This window comes from Amblyomma maculatum, chromosome 11, assembly GCF_055883805.1.
Source record: "Amblyomma maculatum isolate TAMU_Amacu chromosome 11, ASM5588380v1, whole genome shotgun sequence".
Taxonomy (NCBI): Eukaryota; Metazoa; Arthropoda; class Arachnida; order Ixodida; family Ixodidae; genus Amblyomma; species Amblyomma maculatum.
This window is the reverse complement of record NC_139354.1, coordinates 61517479-61529805: the sequence shown is the minus strand read 5'-3', so window position 1 is coordinate 61529805 and position 12327 is coordinate 61517479. Positions and strand designations below refer to the sequence as shown.

Sequence of the window (12327 nt, the reverse complement as noted above, 5' to 3'; positions counted from 1 at the left end):
TGACAAAGCAAGTTGTTGAAGGCCGTACTCCTGCCTATTTATCAACCGCAAACATTTTGGCGCTCGGATGCGGCTACAACTTTCGAAGCCGGCTCAGCTTTACTTCCGCCGCACCCTCTACACGTTCCTCTGGTCGACCAAGGCTGATTCGCTCTGCAGCGCTTTAGGTCGGCTCGGGCGGCCAGCTCCGATCGACCAGTGGAAATCACCATTAACGTCCGCAGCCGCCATATCTTACGCTACGCCACGTGTACAGCACACCGAGAAAAATGAATGACTCTCGCAAAAAAAAAAAAGAGAGAGAGAGAGAGAAAGAGCCACGTCAGCCGCCGCGCGCAGGGGGTTCGCAACACACGCTAAAGCATCCGACGTCTGTCTGAAAACGGGCTGAGCTGGCTTGGCGCATTCGTAGCGCGTGCTGAAGGAAAGAGATAGCTCAGCAAAAGAATGGGCACACCCACGCACATGGCTTGCAAACGTCATGTGCGGGAAACGATAACTGCAGATGCGCGCGCCTTTGGGGAATGGGCGCTGCGCTGCCCAGAGCAGCCGTCGCCGAACTGTCCCCTCATTCCTTTCACGTGTGGCTTGCAAACGTCGCGTGGCAAACGGCCAAGGGTGATGCGATCGTCTTTGGGGAAGGTCCACTTTTCAGTGCGTGGTGCGGAGTTCGATATATCGAACGACCAGTGAAATTGAGTTCAATATATACAACGCGGCTTTCCTATACTTTTACATGGGATTTTCAAGGGGATATTCCGCGAGTTCAATATAACCAAAATTCGATATATCCGGGTTCGATATAACCGGGTTCGACTGTACTCCTTTATATACCCTACCCCTATATACTACCATACCCTATAAGAAACTGATCACAAAGCTAAAGCCCCCGACATGGCATTTATGAGGTATGACGATGACAAACTAAGTTGGGCCACGTGCAGTGCCAAGGATGACAACAAACACATACCAACATGACGTCAAGCAAGTCCTCCAGAAGCTTGTACTCCTGCGTAGAAAACGGCAGGGCCCCAATTGGCTCCACCTGAAACAGGGCAGAGGAAACGCACGTTACAGGTCAAGGACACCCATGATATCACAAAAACACGCAAGCACCGACAGCCCTGCAACTCGAGACGACCCATGCAAGCACTATGTCATGGGCAGCAAAAATATAAGTGAACCTTGCAAACAAACTTATAGAGTTTCGGTACACGACACCTGAAAGGTAAAGCCAGAAAAGTTAAAGCACAAAAAGCATAGCAGCAGACTCCCGTGCTTAGCATCTACTACAATCAGAATAAGCCACGGCATAAAATTTCGAGTTTATCCCCGTATCTGCTTGCAGCCAGCAAAAGCACAGAACAGGGCTGCCGTTCGCCTCCATCCAAACACGGAAGTCACAGTTTCAATCTCACTTACAGCAGCCACATTCGTTAAAGGTGATACACAAAAGTTGCCCACCCATCTGCTGCGGGAAATCGGTGCACATTAAAGGTCCCCAAGAAGCCAGAACTATGTGTAGCCCTCCACCATGTCTTCTTTATTTCCCTTTATCTCTCCCCTCACGGTGAAAGTGTCCGCCAAACAGTCACTCTAGTTTTCATATGCCTCAGTAACAATTCTAATCTTCATAAAATCCATATTAAAGGTCCCCGGGAGGCCAGAACAATGTGCCGCCCTCCACCATGGCTTCTATCTTCATTTCCCTTTATCTCTCCCCTCACGGTGTAGTTAAGGTGTCTGCCAAATAGTCACTACTTTCACATTCCTCAGTAACAATTTTAATCTTCATAAAGTCCATACCAAAGGTCCCCAGGAGGCCAGAACTATGTGCGGCCCTCCACTATGGCTTCTTCATTTCCCTTTATCTCTCCCCTCGCGGTATGGTTAAAGTGTCCACCAAACAGTCACTCTAGCTTTCATATTCCTCATTAACAATTTTAATCTTCATAAAGTCCATAACACTATCAACATCCTGATTTAGAATCAAGGGGTAGAAGAAAAAGTGCACCAATTTGGACTCAAAAACTAGTCCCAATGAGCACATTTTTTTCTTCCGACCGAACGTCAAACAACTCCCAAAATCCAAAACAACTGCATTTAAATAATAATCAAAAGTGGGTAGAGTCACCCTCAGCATAACACGAAAATAATAACTAAGCTCAAGAAGAACAGTATGCCCAAAAATATGTAGAAGATTAAAAGAAAAAGTGCCACTCCTTTGCATTTGGCAAGCGTCATATTTTGACGCTGCCACAGGCAAACAGCCCACATGCCACACACCTAGTTGTCCATATCTATGGAGATCAGATTGTAGCACACATCACGGTCCTTTCCCTATACAATCAAATAACGGAGCTGACAGACACCAACAACGCCTTTTATCGGGAAAGAAACCTATTTAAAAAAATGAACGTAGATAAGAAATCGCCGTCAAACTTATTCTCCAATGCGTAAACTGCGGGACACGTTTTTGTAGAGCTCAGCGCGCGTTTGCACCGATCGGACCTCGTTCATAGTCCTTAGTGAATACGCTTGCTTCCCGTGCAATGCAGAGCACTGGAAAGCTGCAAACAGCTCCAAATTACATTTCTTTTCCGCAATAAACGTTCATCACCGTGGTCTCGATGCGAGAACGCAGCAAAATGATGTACGTAACAAAAAAAAAGGTCACTGCCTGCATGTGACTCGCGCAGCCGTAAAAGTGACAACTGAATGTGCTGCAACTGCAAATCAAAATGAAAGAGGCGACACTTGGACGTTGGAAAGCAAAGAAACTACATTCCTAGAGGTTTCTAGCCATTTTAAATTGTAAATGTGCGCACTGCACCAGTGAATGTCCGTCAAATAATCCCGTGTTTCTTTTTTGCTCTTTTCTCAAAACATGCATAGTCGACCACTTGCAGTTTTGCGGTCTTAATATCTCGGCACCTATTGCAAATAGAGGAACAATTTCTTTTTCAGCATGAAGCCAAATATGTGGAGCACACAATGTTGCAAGTAGATTTTTTAATTTCTTGTTCAAAATTTTTAAACTGGCTTTTTTTTTGGTGACCATTATAGTGCTAATTTTGACCCTTGAACTTTGTTATGCAATAAAACAAGAAATAATTGCTCAATAAAAAAACTGCTCGCAACACTGTGTTCCTCATTCTTTCTAGTGTCCAACAATGTGTTCATCTGAAGTTTTTCTTCAGTGGTCATTTTGTAACTGCACTTGTAAGAATTAGACTAATTTGTGTAACTACCTAAAAAATAATTGGAACACAGAAGAAATAATTACAGTTTTGGAATCTGCACAACAAATTGCACAAACCCACCTAGTTGCATCAATTTTGATTGGTAAATTAGAAAAATAGTTTTAAGACCACCGTCCCCCCTTAAAATGCTGAGAAATTCCAATTATGGCTTTCGTTCCGTCCTGCCTAACGAGCGTCGCCAAAAGAGAACGCAGACCCATAACCACTCATAACAATTACCAAGTTCAGTTTGGCAATAACTGGCCATACGTATAGAAAAACAGTAACGGATACAGACAAAACCAAATGTATTGACTCAAAGGGGATCATGGAATAGTTCAATATGTCGATAACTCAATGTACAGAGATCAGTTTGAGGCACCACTCATGATCGTGACAAATGATAGCTTACTGTTCGGAGCATTCAAGAAGAGCAAAGTCCGTACACAGAATGTGACGGCGCACTTTATTTCACACACACAAAAAAAAATTGCTAATCGCTGACTGCTTCTTGCTCAGGGCAATAAAGCTGAAAACGCTGCTAATTTGCCCAGACCCTTGGGGTGCGGGAAACTAGTGCCCTTCATTGGTCCGAAACAATGACGAATGAGAGATCGACTCCTGTTTGAAGGTCAACCAAGAGCAGCTGAATCCGTACCCTGTAGCCGGACTTCAACGCATTTATAATGCCCCAGTCCAGTGACTGTTACCTCGCCAACTTGTTGGGTGGGAGAAATTTCAGTTCTAAATGCTGCAGCTCACAAGTGGTGTGATGGAGCGAGTGGTTGTCGATAAGTAGGCAAACTCAGAGGCCCGACTTGCCAAACTCGGCATCCCCCCCCCCATGCCTGACGTCACTCTGCAAAACGTTGGCACATCGTCTATGCTTTCTTGTTAAAGCTGCAGTGCACTGGTATCTGCTTGCAGTTCTTGAAACTCCCGAGGTGCCGTGCTTTTCCCAGTCACGAATGGCTTCAACTTGCAAGATCCATCCATATTTGCCGCAAGCAAAACCATCGCACGCATTTTGTTCACCTTCACATCATGACATGTCCTTCCTCAGAGGTTAAGCAACTTGTTCAGCAACATCTGGCAAAAAAAGGCCATCGTCTACATTAAAAAAATTTCTGTCCGCAGAAAACGGTTTTGCAATATTTGGCCATTGCTTAGAAAGGCACTGCTGCATTTCCTGGCTGCTGAAAGCTTCACTTTTGCCTAAAATGGCTTTTCCCATGATGCTGAGACAGCTTTTAAACCTTTGAAGCCACCCAGTTTTGCCACAGTTTTCCTCGCCGAAAAACGCTATGAACTGTTCCATATTCTCCATTAACATGGGTGCATCCAAGGAGATGTTTTTAGCCTCCTGCAAGCACGCATACAATATTTTGTCAACTTTCTCAAAAGACACAGGGCGTGCACAGCACACTTCAGAGACCTTGCCCAGCTGCCTTGAGTTTGATGTCTTGTTTTTGAGCAGCATACTTAAAGCCAAACAGCATGCTTGCATTTGCAAATGGCACCAAGGACTTCTCTGCCCTCTTCAGCACTCTGTGTGACCGCAGACTTGGTTGCGAAGCGCAAATTTTTCCGGTTCTTAAAGTGTGCAGCTGCCACAGGTTACGTGACACCGCACATTCAGCATGACAACACAAGACGCAAAATCAGTGCGCTCGACCAGGCTTTGCTGAGCCAGTCCTCTCCCATTCCTTCCACTTGTGGCTTGCAAACATCACGCACTGTCACACGGCAAATGAATGAGAGTGATATGATCGTCACTGAGAAGGCGCACCATCCAGTGCGCAATGCAGAGCTCGATATATCAAACGAACGGCAAAATCAGAGCTCAGTATGCTATGCAATTTTTCTACGCTTTTACACGGGATCTTCAAGGCGGCAATCTGAGTTCGATATAACCAAAATTCAAAACATCCGGGTTCAATCATAACGTCATGATCTTTTCCAAATTGAAGTGGATGAAGGAAAACTTAGGGCCAGAGGCATGCATGGTTTAGACACTCGGGAAATCCAAAAAACACTGTAAGGGAAGCGTGCACAGAATTCTGCTCAAGGGCCCTTCTCTTAAAAAAGCTACACTATGCTAATCGGCATCTCGTCTGTCACACACCCTTCAATGTACCAAATGGGTAGGCGAGCATTCCTGCGCATGACACCAGATGGGTGTCGGTACACAAACTCCTCGTGCATGCTTGAACAGATTTTCCAGTCAGCACCCAAAAATGGCACTGAAAGTTGGGAAACCAACCTAGTGCTGTGCTGCTCTCTGCTCCAGCCCACGGTGTATTCCGTGCCTCTCTAACGTCACTCAAGCAACGCGAATCGGCACCACTCTGCTAAGACAAATGTAAGTCATGTTACGAAGGCTGGACAAATCCGATGCCAACTCACCACGAGCCACACTTCCATAGCCGTGCACATGAGAGAATGGGTAGTGAGTGGCCCAGAGAATGAGAGTTGGACTGATGGACATTTGAAACAGCCAGAAACGCCTCTGTCATGTGAGTAAGCTATCAACGACCCCTCGTACTAACTAGGCTGCAGACCAGATTGCCCCACGCCAACCTGATTGCCTCGTAAACCCTCATTTTCACCACCCAACAATATGAGTGGGTCTGCACAGCGCCGTTCCAGCCCAGACCAGAGTTCGTACCCGCAGCAAATCACTCAAGAGAAAAAAAAGCCCTTCATTTGTGGTGAAAGTGATGCATTGCTTCTGAGCCCTCTTCAATGTCAACAAGAACATCTGTGAGTCGTTCGTATGACCACGAAAATTCATTGCGTTTTGTGTTTATGAGATTGCCAACCACCAACACTGGTATATTGGGCCAAGAACCTTGCGGGTAGATGGAGGCGCCTCCGTCTCTAGCTTTGGTTCTGGTGTTGTTACTGTTCGCTTGAGGCTGCCCAAATATACGCACTGACGTATATGTAATGATCGCACTGTAATGATCGCCACATGTCTGTGCACCGACAAGCGAAAATTTACACAGTCCGAGACAGTCTGAGGCACTGTGTAAATTATCCCCGACGCTTGTTTTGAGATGACACCAAAGAACAATTTATTTCATCTTTAGTGGGCTAAAAATATGACGCTCTATGCCTGAGGAGAAGTTACAAAATCTAAAATACTCCACCATACAGAAGAGGTTTAACAGTAACTGCCTTCTTGCTGAAAATGGAACTTTCATTTACACTGTACCTTCAAACAAAACAGAAAAGATAAATCGAACATGACGGTCGCACCCGTCGGCCGTGTTTGCAAGTCAACTGTGGTGGCATCAAAGCAGTTTTTTGAAGCGAACCCTCCCAAGGCCGGGCCACACTGGCATCAACTCTCAGTGAGATCCTTTCGGTAATCAAGTCACACGCTAGCATCCAGTGAAGGGAGGATAAACATATCAAATTCAAAATCCACCTTTCTTGACAAGAAACGCGTCTTTTAAGGCGAAGGCCTTTAATGGCTCATACTCACGGCATCCTGTCCCACTATAGCTGTCAATCAAATGACATCAGCCCAGAACGCACATCATAATTCTTCTTGTCTACAGTGAGGAAGATAATTAAAAATAAATAAATCCTGTTTCTATCTGGAATCGAACCTCTTTCCCTTGGGTCCCCAGTGGAGCACTTTAACTATTGCACCACACACGGGATCATGAAACGCAGATAATTCTTCTTGTCTACTGTGAGGACGATAATAGTGATGACAATGAAACTGCAATTAGTGATAATGACAATGATGACATTAGCAATGATAATGACGGTGCATTTAGTTGATGACGACGATAAGAGCAAACATGATGCACTGTGTGCACCGGAAACCCTGAGGCTTTCGTATTTCTACAGTGTAGATTCCACAGTGCTCTCGGAATTTTTCGTGTGAAACAAGCGCCAAAAGGCCCCAGAAAAGAAAAGTAGAACTTTCAACTTGGACTAAAAACAAAAACTGGGCTCTCTTGTTCTCTATAGCGATTCTTTAACACTGGCAAAGCCGCAACCAGCCCGACAAAGCCCTCTTCTTGACCCCATTCATCGCCCAAAAGAGAAGCCAGGAGACTAACCTTTGGGTCGTGCAATGCAGGAGGTTCAGGACCAAAGTCCCAGGAAACTTTTCCTTCGTCCACAATCATGCCAAACTGCAGCCTGTCTGAAAAGAGTCATTTTCAAACACGCATTAGTGAAAATGGGGATACCTACTCACGCTCACTGATTTCCTGCTAAATTCTCACCTGGCCTTGACTGAGAATCGAATATTAACACTTTACTGCCTAAAGCTGGAACTTCTTAATCCAGCTTCAAAACTACTTCATATACAGTCGAACCCGGATATATCGAACTCGAAGGGGATCGCGAAATAGTTCGATATATCAATAATTCGATATACAAAAATCGGCTTGTGACGGCACTTACGATGCCAAAAAACGATACCGCATGTGTCGCCTCATCAATCCACTCGCATAATGAACCCACCTTACACTTTTTCACCCGAGAATTTGAAAAAAAAAAAAATATGCGTTAAGACCAGCTCGCTCACAGGCAAGCGATTGAGTGATCTCAGCGACGAGCGGCAGCGACAGAGCGAAAAATTTCAAACTTGTTGGAAATGCGTCCCCCTTGCCGCTCGAGCCACCGCGACAGCTCAATACAAGGTTTCTGTGTCGCTGCGGCAGAAATCGCGAACGTTTTCGCTTGCATGTGGATGGCGCGCGTCACTCCGTTTGGGTCGTCGCATCCACAGCTCATTTCTTGGCAGCGTGCCAAGATGCTGCGCAGCGATAACGTCAGGGCGCGTTTATCTTTTTATAGCTCCTCTGGTGGCGGGGAGCGAACTTGGCAGAGTGCCCGTGATGGCTTAATTGCACAAGCCTGGTTCGATTTATCACGCCGCGCTTGGGGCGAGCGTCATGATCGCAGCAGCAGACCGCGTGCTTCCGTTGATTCATACATGCAAAGATAAATGGCTCCTGCAAAAAAAAAAAAAAAAGCCTGCCGCTTCTTAACGTCCGCAGCCGCCATATCTTACGCTACGTCGCGCGTACAGCCCAACGATAAGAAAGGATGACTCTCGAAAAAAAAACAAAAAAAAAAACAGAGAGCTGCCGCTTCTTAACATCCGCAGGCGCCATAGCCATGTCAGCCGCCGCGCGCAGAGGGTTCGCAATACGCGCTGGAGAGAGCGTCCGACGTCTGTCTGAAAACAGGCTGAGCTGGCTTGGCACATGCGTAGCGCGTGCTGAAGGAGAGAGATAGCTCGGCAAAACCCACGCACATGGCTTGCAAACGTCATGTGTTGGCGCGCGGGAAACAATAACTGCAGATGCGAGCGCCTTTAGGGAATGGGCGCGGCGCTGTCCAGAACTGTCCCCTCTCATTCCTTCCGCGCGTGGCTTGAAAACGTCACGCGGCAAACGGCCAAGCGTGATGCGATCGTCTTTGGGGAAGGCACACTTTCCAGTGCGTGGTGCGGAGTTCGATATATCGAACGACCGGTGAAATTGAGTTCGATATATGACGCGGCTTTCCTATACTTTTACATGGGATTTTCAAGGGGATATTCCGTGAGTTCAATATAACCAAAATTCGATATATCCGGGTTCGATATAACCGGGTTCGACTGTATCTATTTGAAATTTTTTGTATTTTAATAAAGCCAACATTCTTGCTGCACCACTGTTTTCCCTCTTGGTAACAGAGAATTAAATATTAGGGTGTGTTTTTGATTTACAACCAAGTGCAGACCGCTTATAACGTAATTCGTGGAGTTGCGAAAATCTGCGCTATAAGCGGTACCGCGTTATAACCATAACATTGAGTTTTTAGGCTTTTACGCATATGAAATGGCAACCTACCTTTTAAACACAATTTATTGCACATTTCACACACGCACACAAAAATACAAAACAATTACAACTCAGCATGAACAACATCTGGCATCGGGTCTACATCGTCCTCGCCGTCCGGTTCATCTTCGGTCACAAACCCCACGCCACTGTGCACCGCTTCGACAATCGCATCGTCCGTGCTCACTTCCTCCCAGACAGCCAGTCCATTTTCGTCATCGACATATTCTTCATCTGAAGAGTGCTGCGGTTCATCTTCGGTCACAAGCTCCACGCCACTGTGAACCGCTTCGACAATCGCATCATCCGTGCTCACTTCCTCGCAGACAGCCAGTCCATTTTCGTCACTATCCACATATTCTTCATTTGAAGAGTACTGCATTCACGTCCTCATACTTCAACGCACGAATTCTCTTTTCTGCCAGCGAAGAGGAATCTTGCTGCGGTTGCTGTCGCATCTTCTCCCGATTCTTGTTAATAGTCGACACGGTTGTGTCGGATACACCGTACTTTGCCACCACCGACGCTGTCTTCAGCTCGCTCTCGACGTCCTTTATAACACATTCCTTGGTTTCGAGCGATAAAGCGTGCCGTTTTTTCACGCCGCTTGAAGACACCGATGCCATGGTTTCAGAAATACAGTCAAACCCGAATATAACGAACTCGGATAGAGTGAATTATGTTTTATATCGAACACTTCAATTTCCGCTAGCATTATGCATATAAAATGTATTTTTTATAACGAACTACACATCGGATATAGCGAACTCAGAGCGCGCGATCGGTCGGGCGGGCCTTTGTGCCGGCTCCAAGTTCTCTCCGGGCAGCCCACGCTGCCGGGCCGCAATACTTCTAGCGCATGCCGTTGTCAGATGGGAGGGAGATTGGCGACGGCTCCGTTCCCCAAGGTCTCACACAGCGCATACGTCATCACGCGCCCGCTAGGGTGCTTCTGCTGCTTCTGCGCCGATGCCACGCTTCCGTAAAGCGCAGGAGGGGCTCTCTACAGCAGCTTCCACGAGGGACCCTCCTGTAAGCATCTTTTTGCAGCACTCCTATTCGGCAGCTGCCTACCATGTGATCAAAGACGTTCGAGCAGCTCCGGACCTATTGCGCTTCGAGAAAGAAGCAACACCGGCCAGAACTGGTTTCAAGTTTGGGTGAAGGGAAGGCAGCCTCCGAACAACGAACGCGTCAGTGGCGAACTTTCCCGCATCCTCGGAGCTTTCTTTGTTCGCGTTTGCAAGTCGTGCTGCTGCTATCCTCACGATTCCGGACGTGCCTACGTTGCTGCTGGCTTGCATTCCGGCGCTACATCCTGCAAGATGACGACGAAGCAGCGGCGTGCCCTACCGCTTTCCGACAAGCTGGAGATAATTCACCGCGTTGGCTGCGGCGAAAAAAAAGTCTGACGTTGCCGCGCATTTCAAGATTCCGCGGAGCACGTTAAGCACCATTTTGAAAAACCAGTCGGCCATCAGAGGCAATGCACAGGAACGACCAAATGGTGACGGCTTTCGCCACCGCAAGCCGGCTTACGACCAAGTAGAGAAAGCGCTGTACCAATGGTTCTTGGACGTTCGCGCGCGAAATCTGCCAGTCTCTGGCCCCATGCTACAACAAAAGGCAAAAGATTTTGCCTTCGTCCTGGACGTCGAGGGGTTTACAGCGGGCAGTGGTTGGCTCCGACGATTTAAAGACCGCTACTCCATCACTGGGAAGGTGGTTGCAGGTGAAAGCCAAGCAGTGGACGCTGAGAGTGCTGGAATGTGGGTGCAAGACGTGTGGCGTGCTGTCACGGAGAGATACGAACCGTGCAATATTTTTAACACCGACGAGACTGCCTTGTTTTGGCAACTGCTGCCGAGCAGAACCTTGGCGCTAAAGAATGAGAAGTGCCATGGCGGCAAATTGAATAAGGCCCGAGTCACCGTTCTTCTCACGACAAACATGGACGGTTCATCAAAGCTGCGGCCGCTTGTCATAGGCAAGTTCAAGTCTCCTATGTGCCTGCGAGGATGCACTTCACTCCCAGTCACATACAACTCAAATTCTAAGGCCTGGATGACCAGAACGTTGTTCGAAGCGTGGCTGCGTGGCTGGGACGAGGAACTTGCAACGAGCGGGCGAAAGATTTGCCTCCTCCTCGATAACTGTTCTGCGCACCACTGCGGCGTCACGCTCAAGAACATCGAGCTTTGTTTCCTGCCACCGAACGCAACAGCGGTTTTGCAGCCCCTCGATCAGGGGATCATCCCCGCTTTCAAGCTGGGCTACAGGAAACGCGTCGTTGAGCGGCTGTTGGTGAAACTGCGGGTTAACGACGAGCTCAAGATTAATTTGCTGGTCGCAATAGAAATGATTAACCGTGCCTGGCAAGACGTGACGCAATCCACAATCCGCAACTGCTTCCACCATGCTGGACTATGTCAAGAGGATGCAGAAGCTGCTAGTGAAGCGTGCACTGTGCAAGATGACAGCGATGTTGCCACACTGTGGGAAGAACTCGCTGATGTTCCGGACGCTGTGCCCGAAGAAGTTGCCCTGGAGGATTTTCTCACTGTTGACGACAACGTAGCCGTGACAGCGAGCCCGTTGGACTCGGAAATTGTTGCCGACATGCTGGCATCTGGTGCGAACGAGGAGACCGAGGAGCCGCCGGAGGACGATCACCCTCGCCCGACGTTGCACGAAGCCCTCGCTGCTACCGATCTGCTGCGCCGATACTGCTCCAGAATACAGGGAAGCGGACTGGAGTTTGTGGAAATGATGTCGCGTGTGGAAAGTGCGATTCTCGCTGATGGAGTTAAATGCAGTGTTCGGGCGAAGATCACTGCCTACTGCAAATAAGTGAGCATTTATCTGCAATAAATTTCTTTTGTAAATTCATGGTGAGCGGCACGGTTTTTCTTTAGTTAGTGCGTTTTCGCTGCGCTGTCTGGACATCGTGTATAACGAATTTGGTACTGAAGTTCGTTATAAACGGGTTTGGTTATAGCGAAATACTTTATATAGCGAACAAATTGCGTTGAATTACGCAGTTCGTTATAACCGGGTTTGACTGTACAGCACAAGTCACGACGGACGCAACAAAAAAACTGGCGGGCCGGGAAAAAAAAGAACAGCTGCGCACTCCGTGCCATGCACGAACGATTGGACGCTGCCAGTATGATGTACATACTCCATGGTGATGTACGCACCTGCTTTCCTTCAGGTCACTGTGCTTC

General features: G+C 47.5%; 1 protein-coding gene across 3 annotated transcripts in view; it reads right to left on the bottom strand.

Annotated features, from left to right (window-relative positions):
- Positions 1–12327, bottom strand: part of LOC146173932 (gamma-tubulin complex component 2-like) — a 77426-nt gene that overhangs the window by 56196 nt on the left and 8903 nt on the right. For all 3 annotated transcript variants that reach the window (XM_084583881.1, XM_084583883.1, XM_084583882.1), the window contains exons 5-6: positions 7322–7407; positions 971–1045 (exon numbers count right to left, since the gene is read on the bottom strand). In XM_084583881.1, coding sequence (XP_084440007.1) covers positions 971–1045; positions 7322–7407 — 161 coding nt within the window. The remainder of the gene's footprint in view (positions 1–970; positions 1046–7321; positions 7408–12327) is intronic.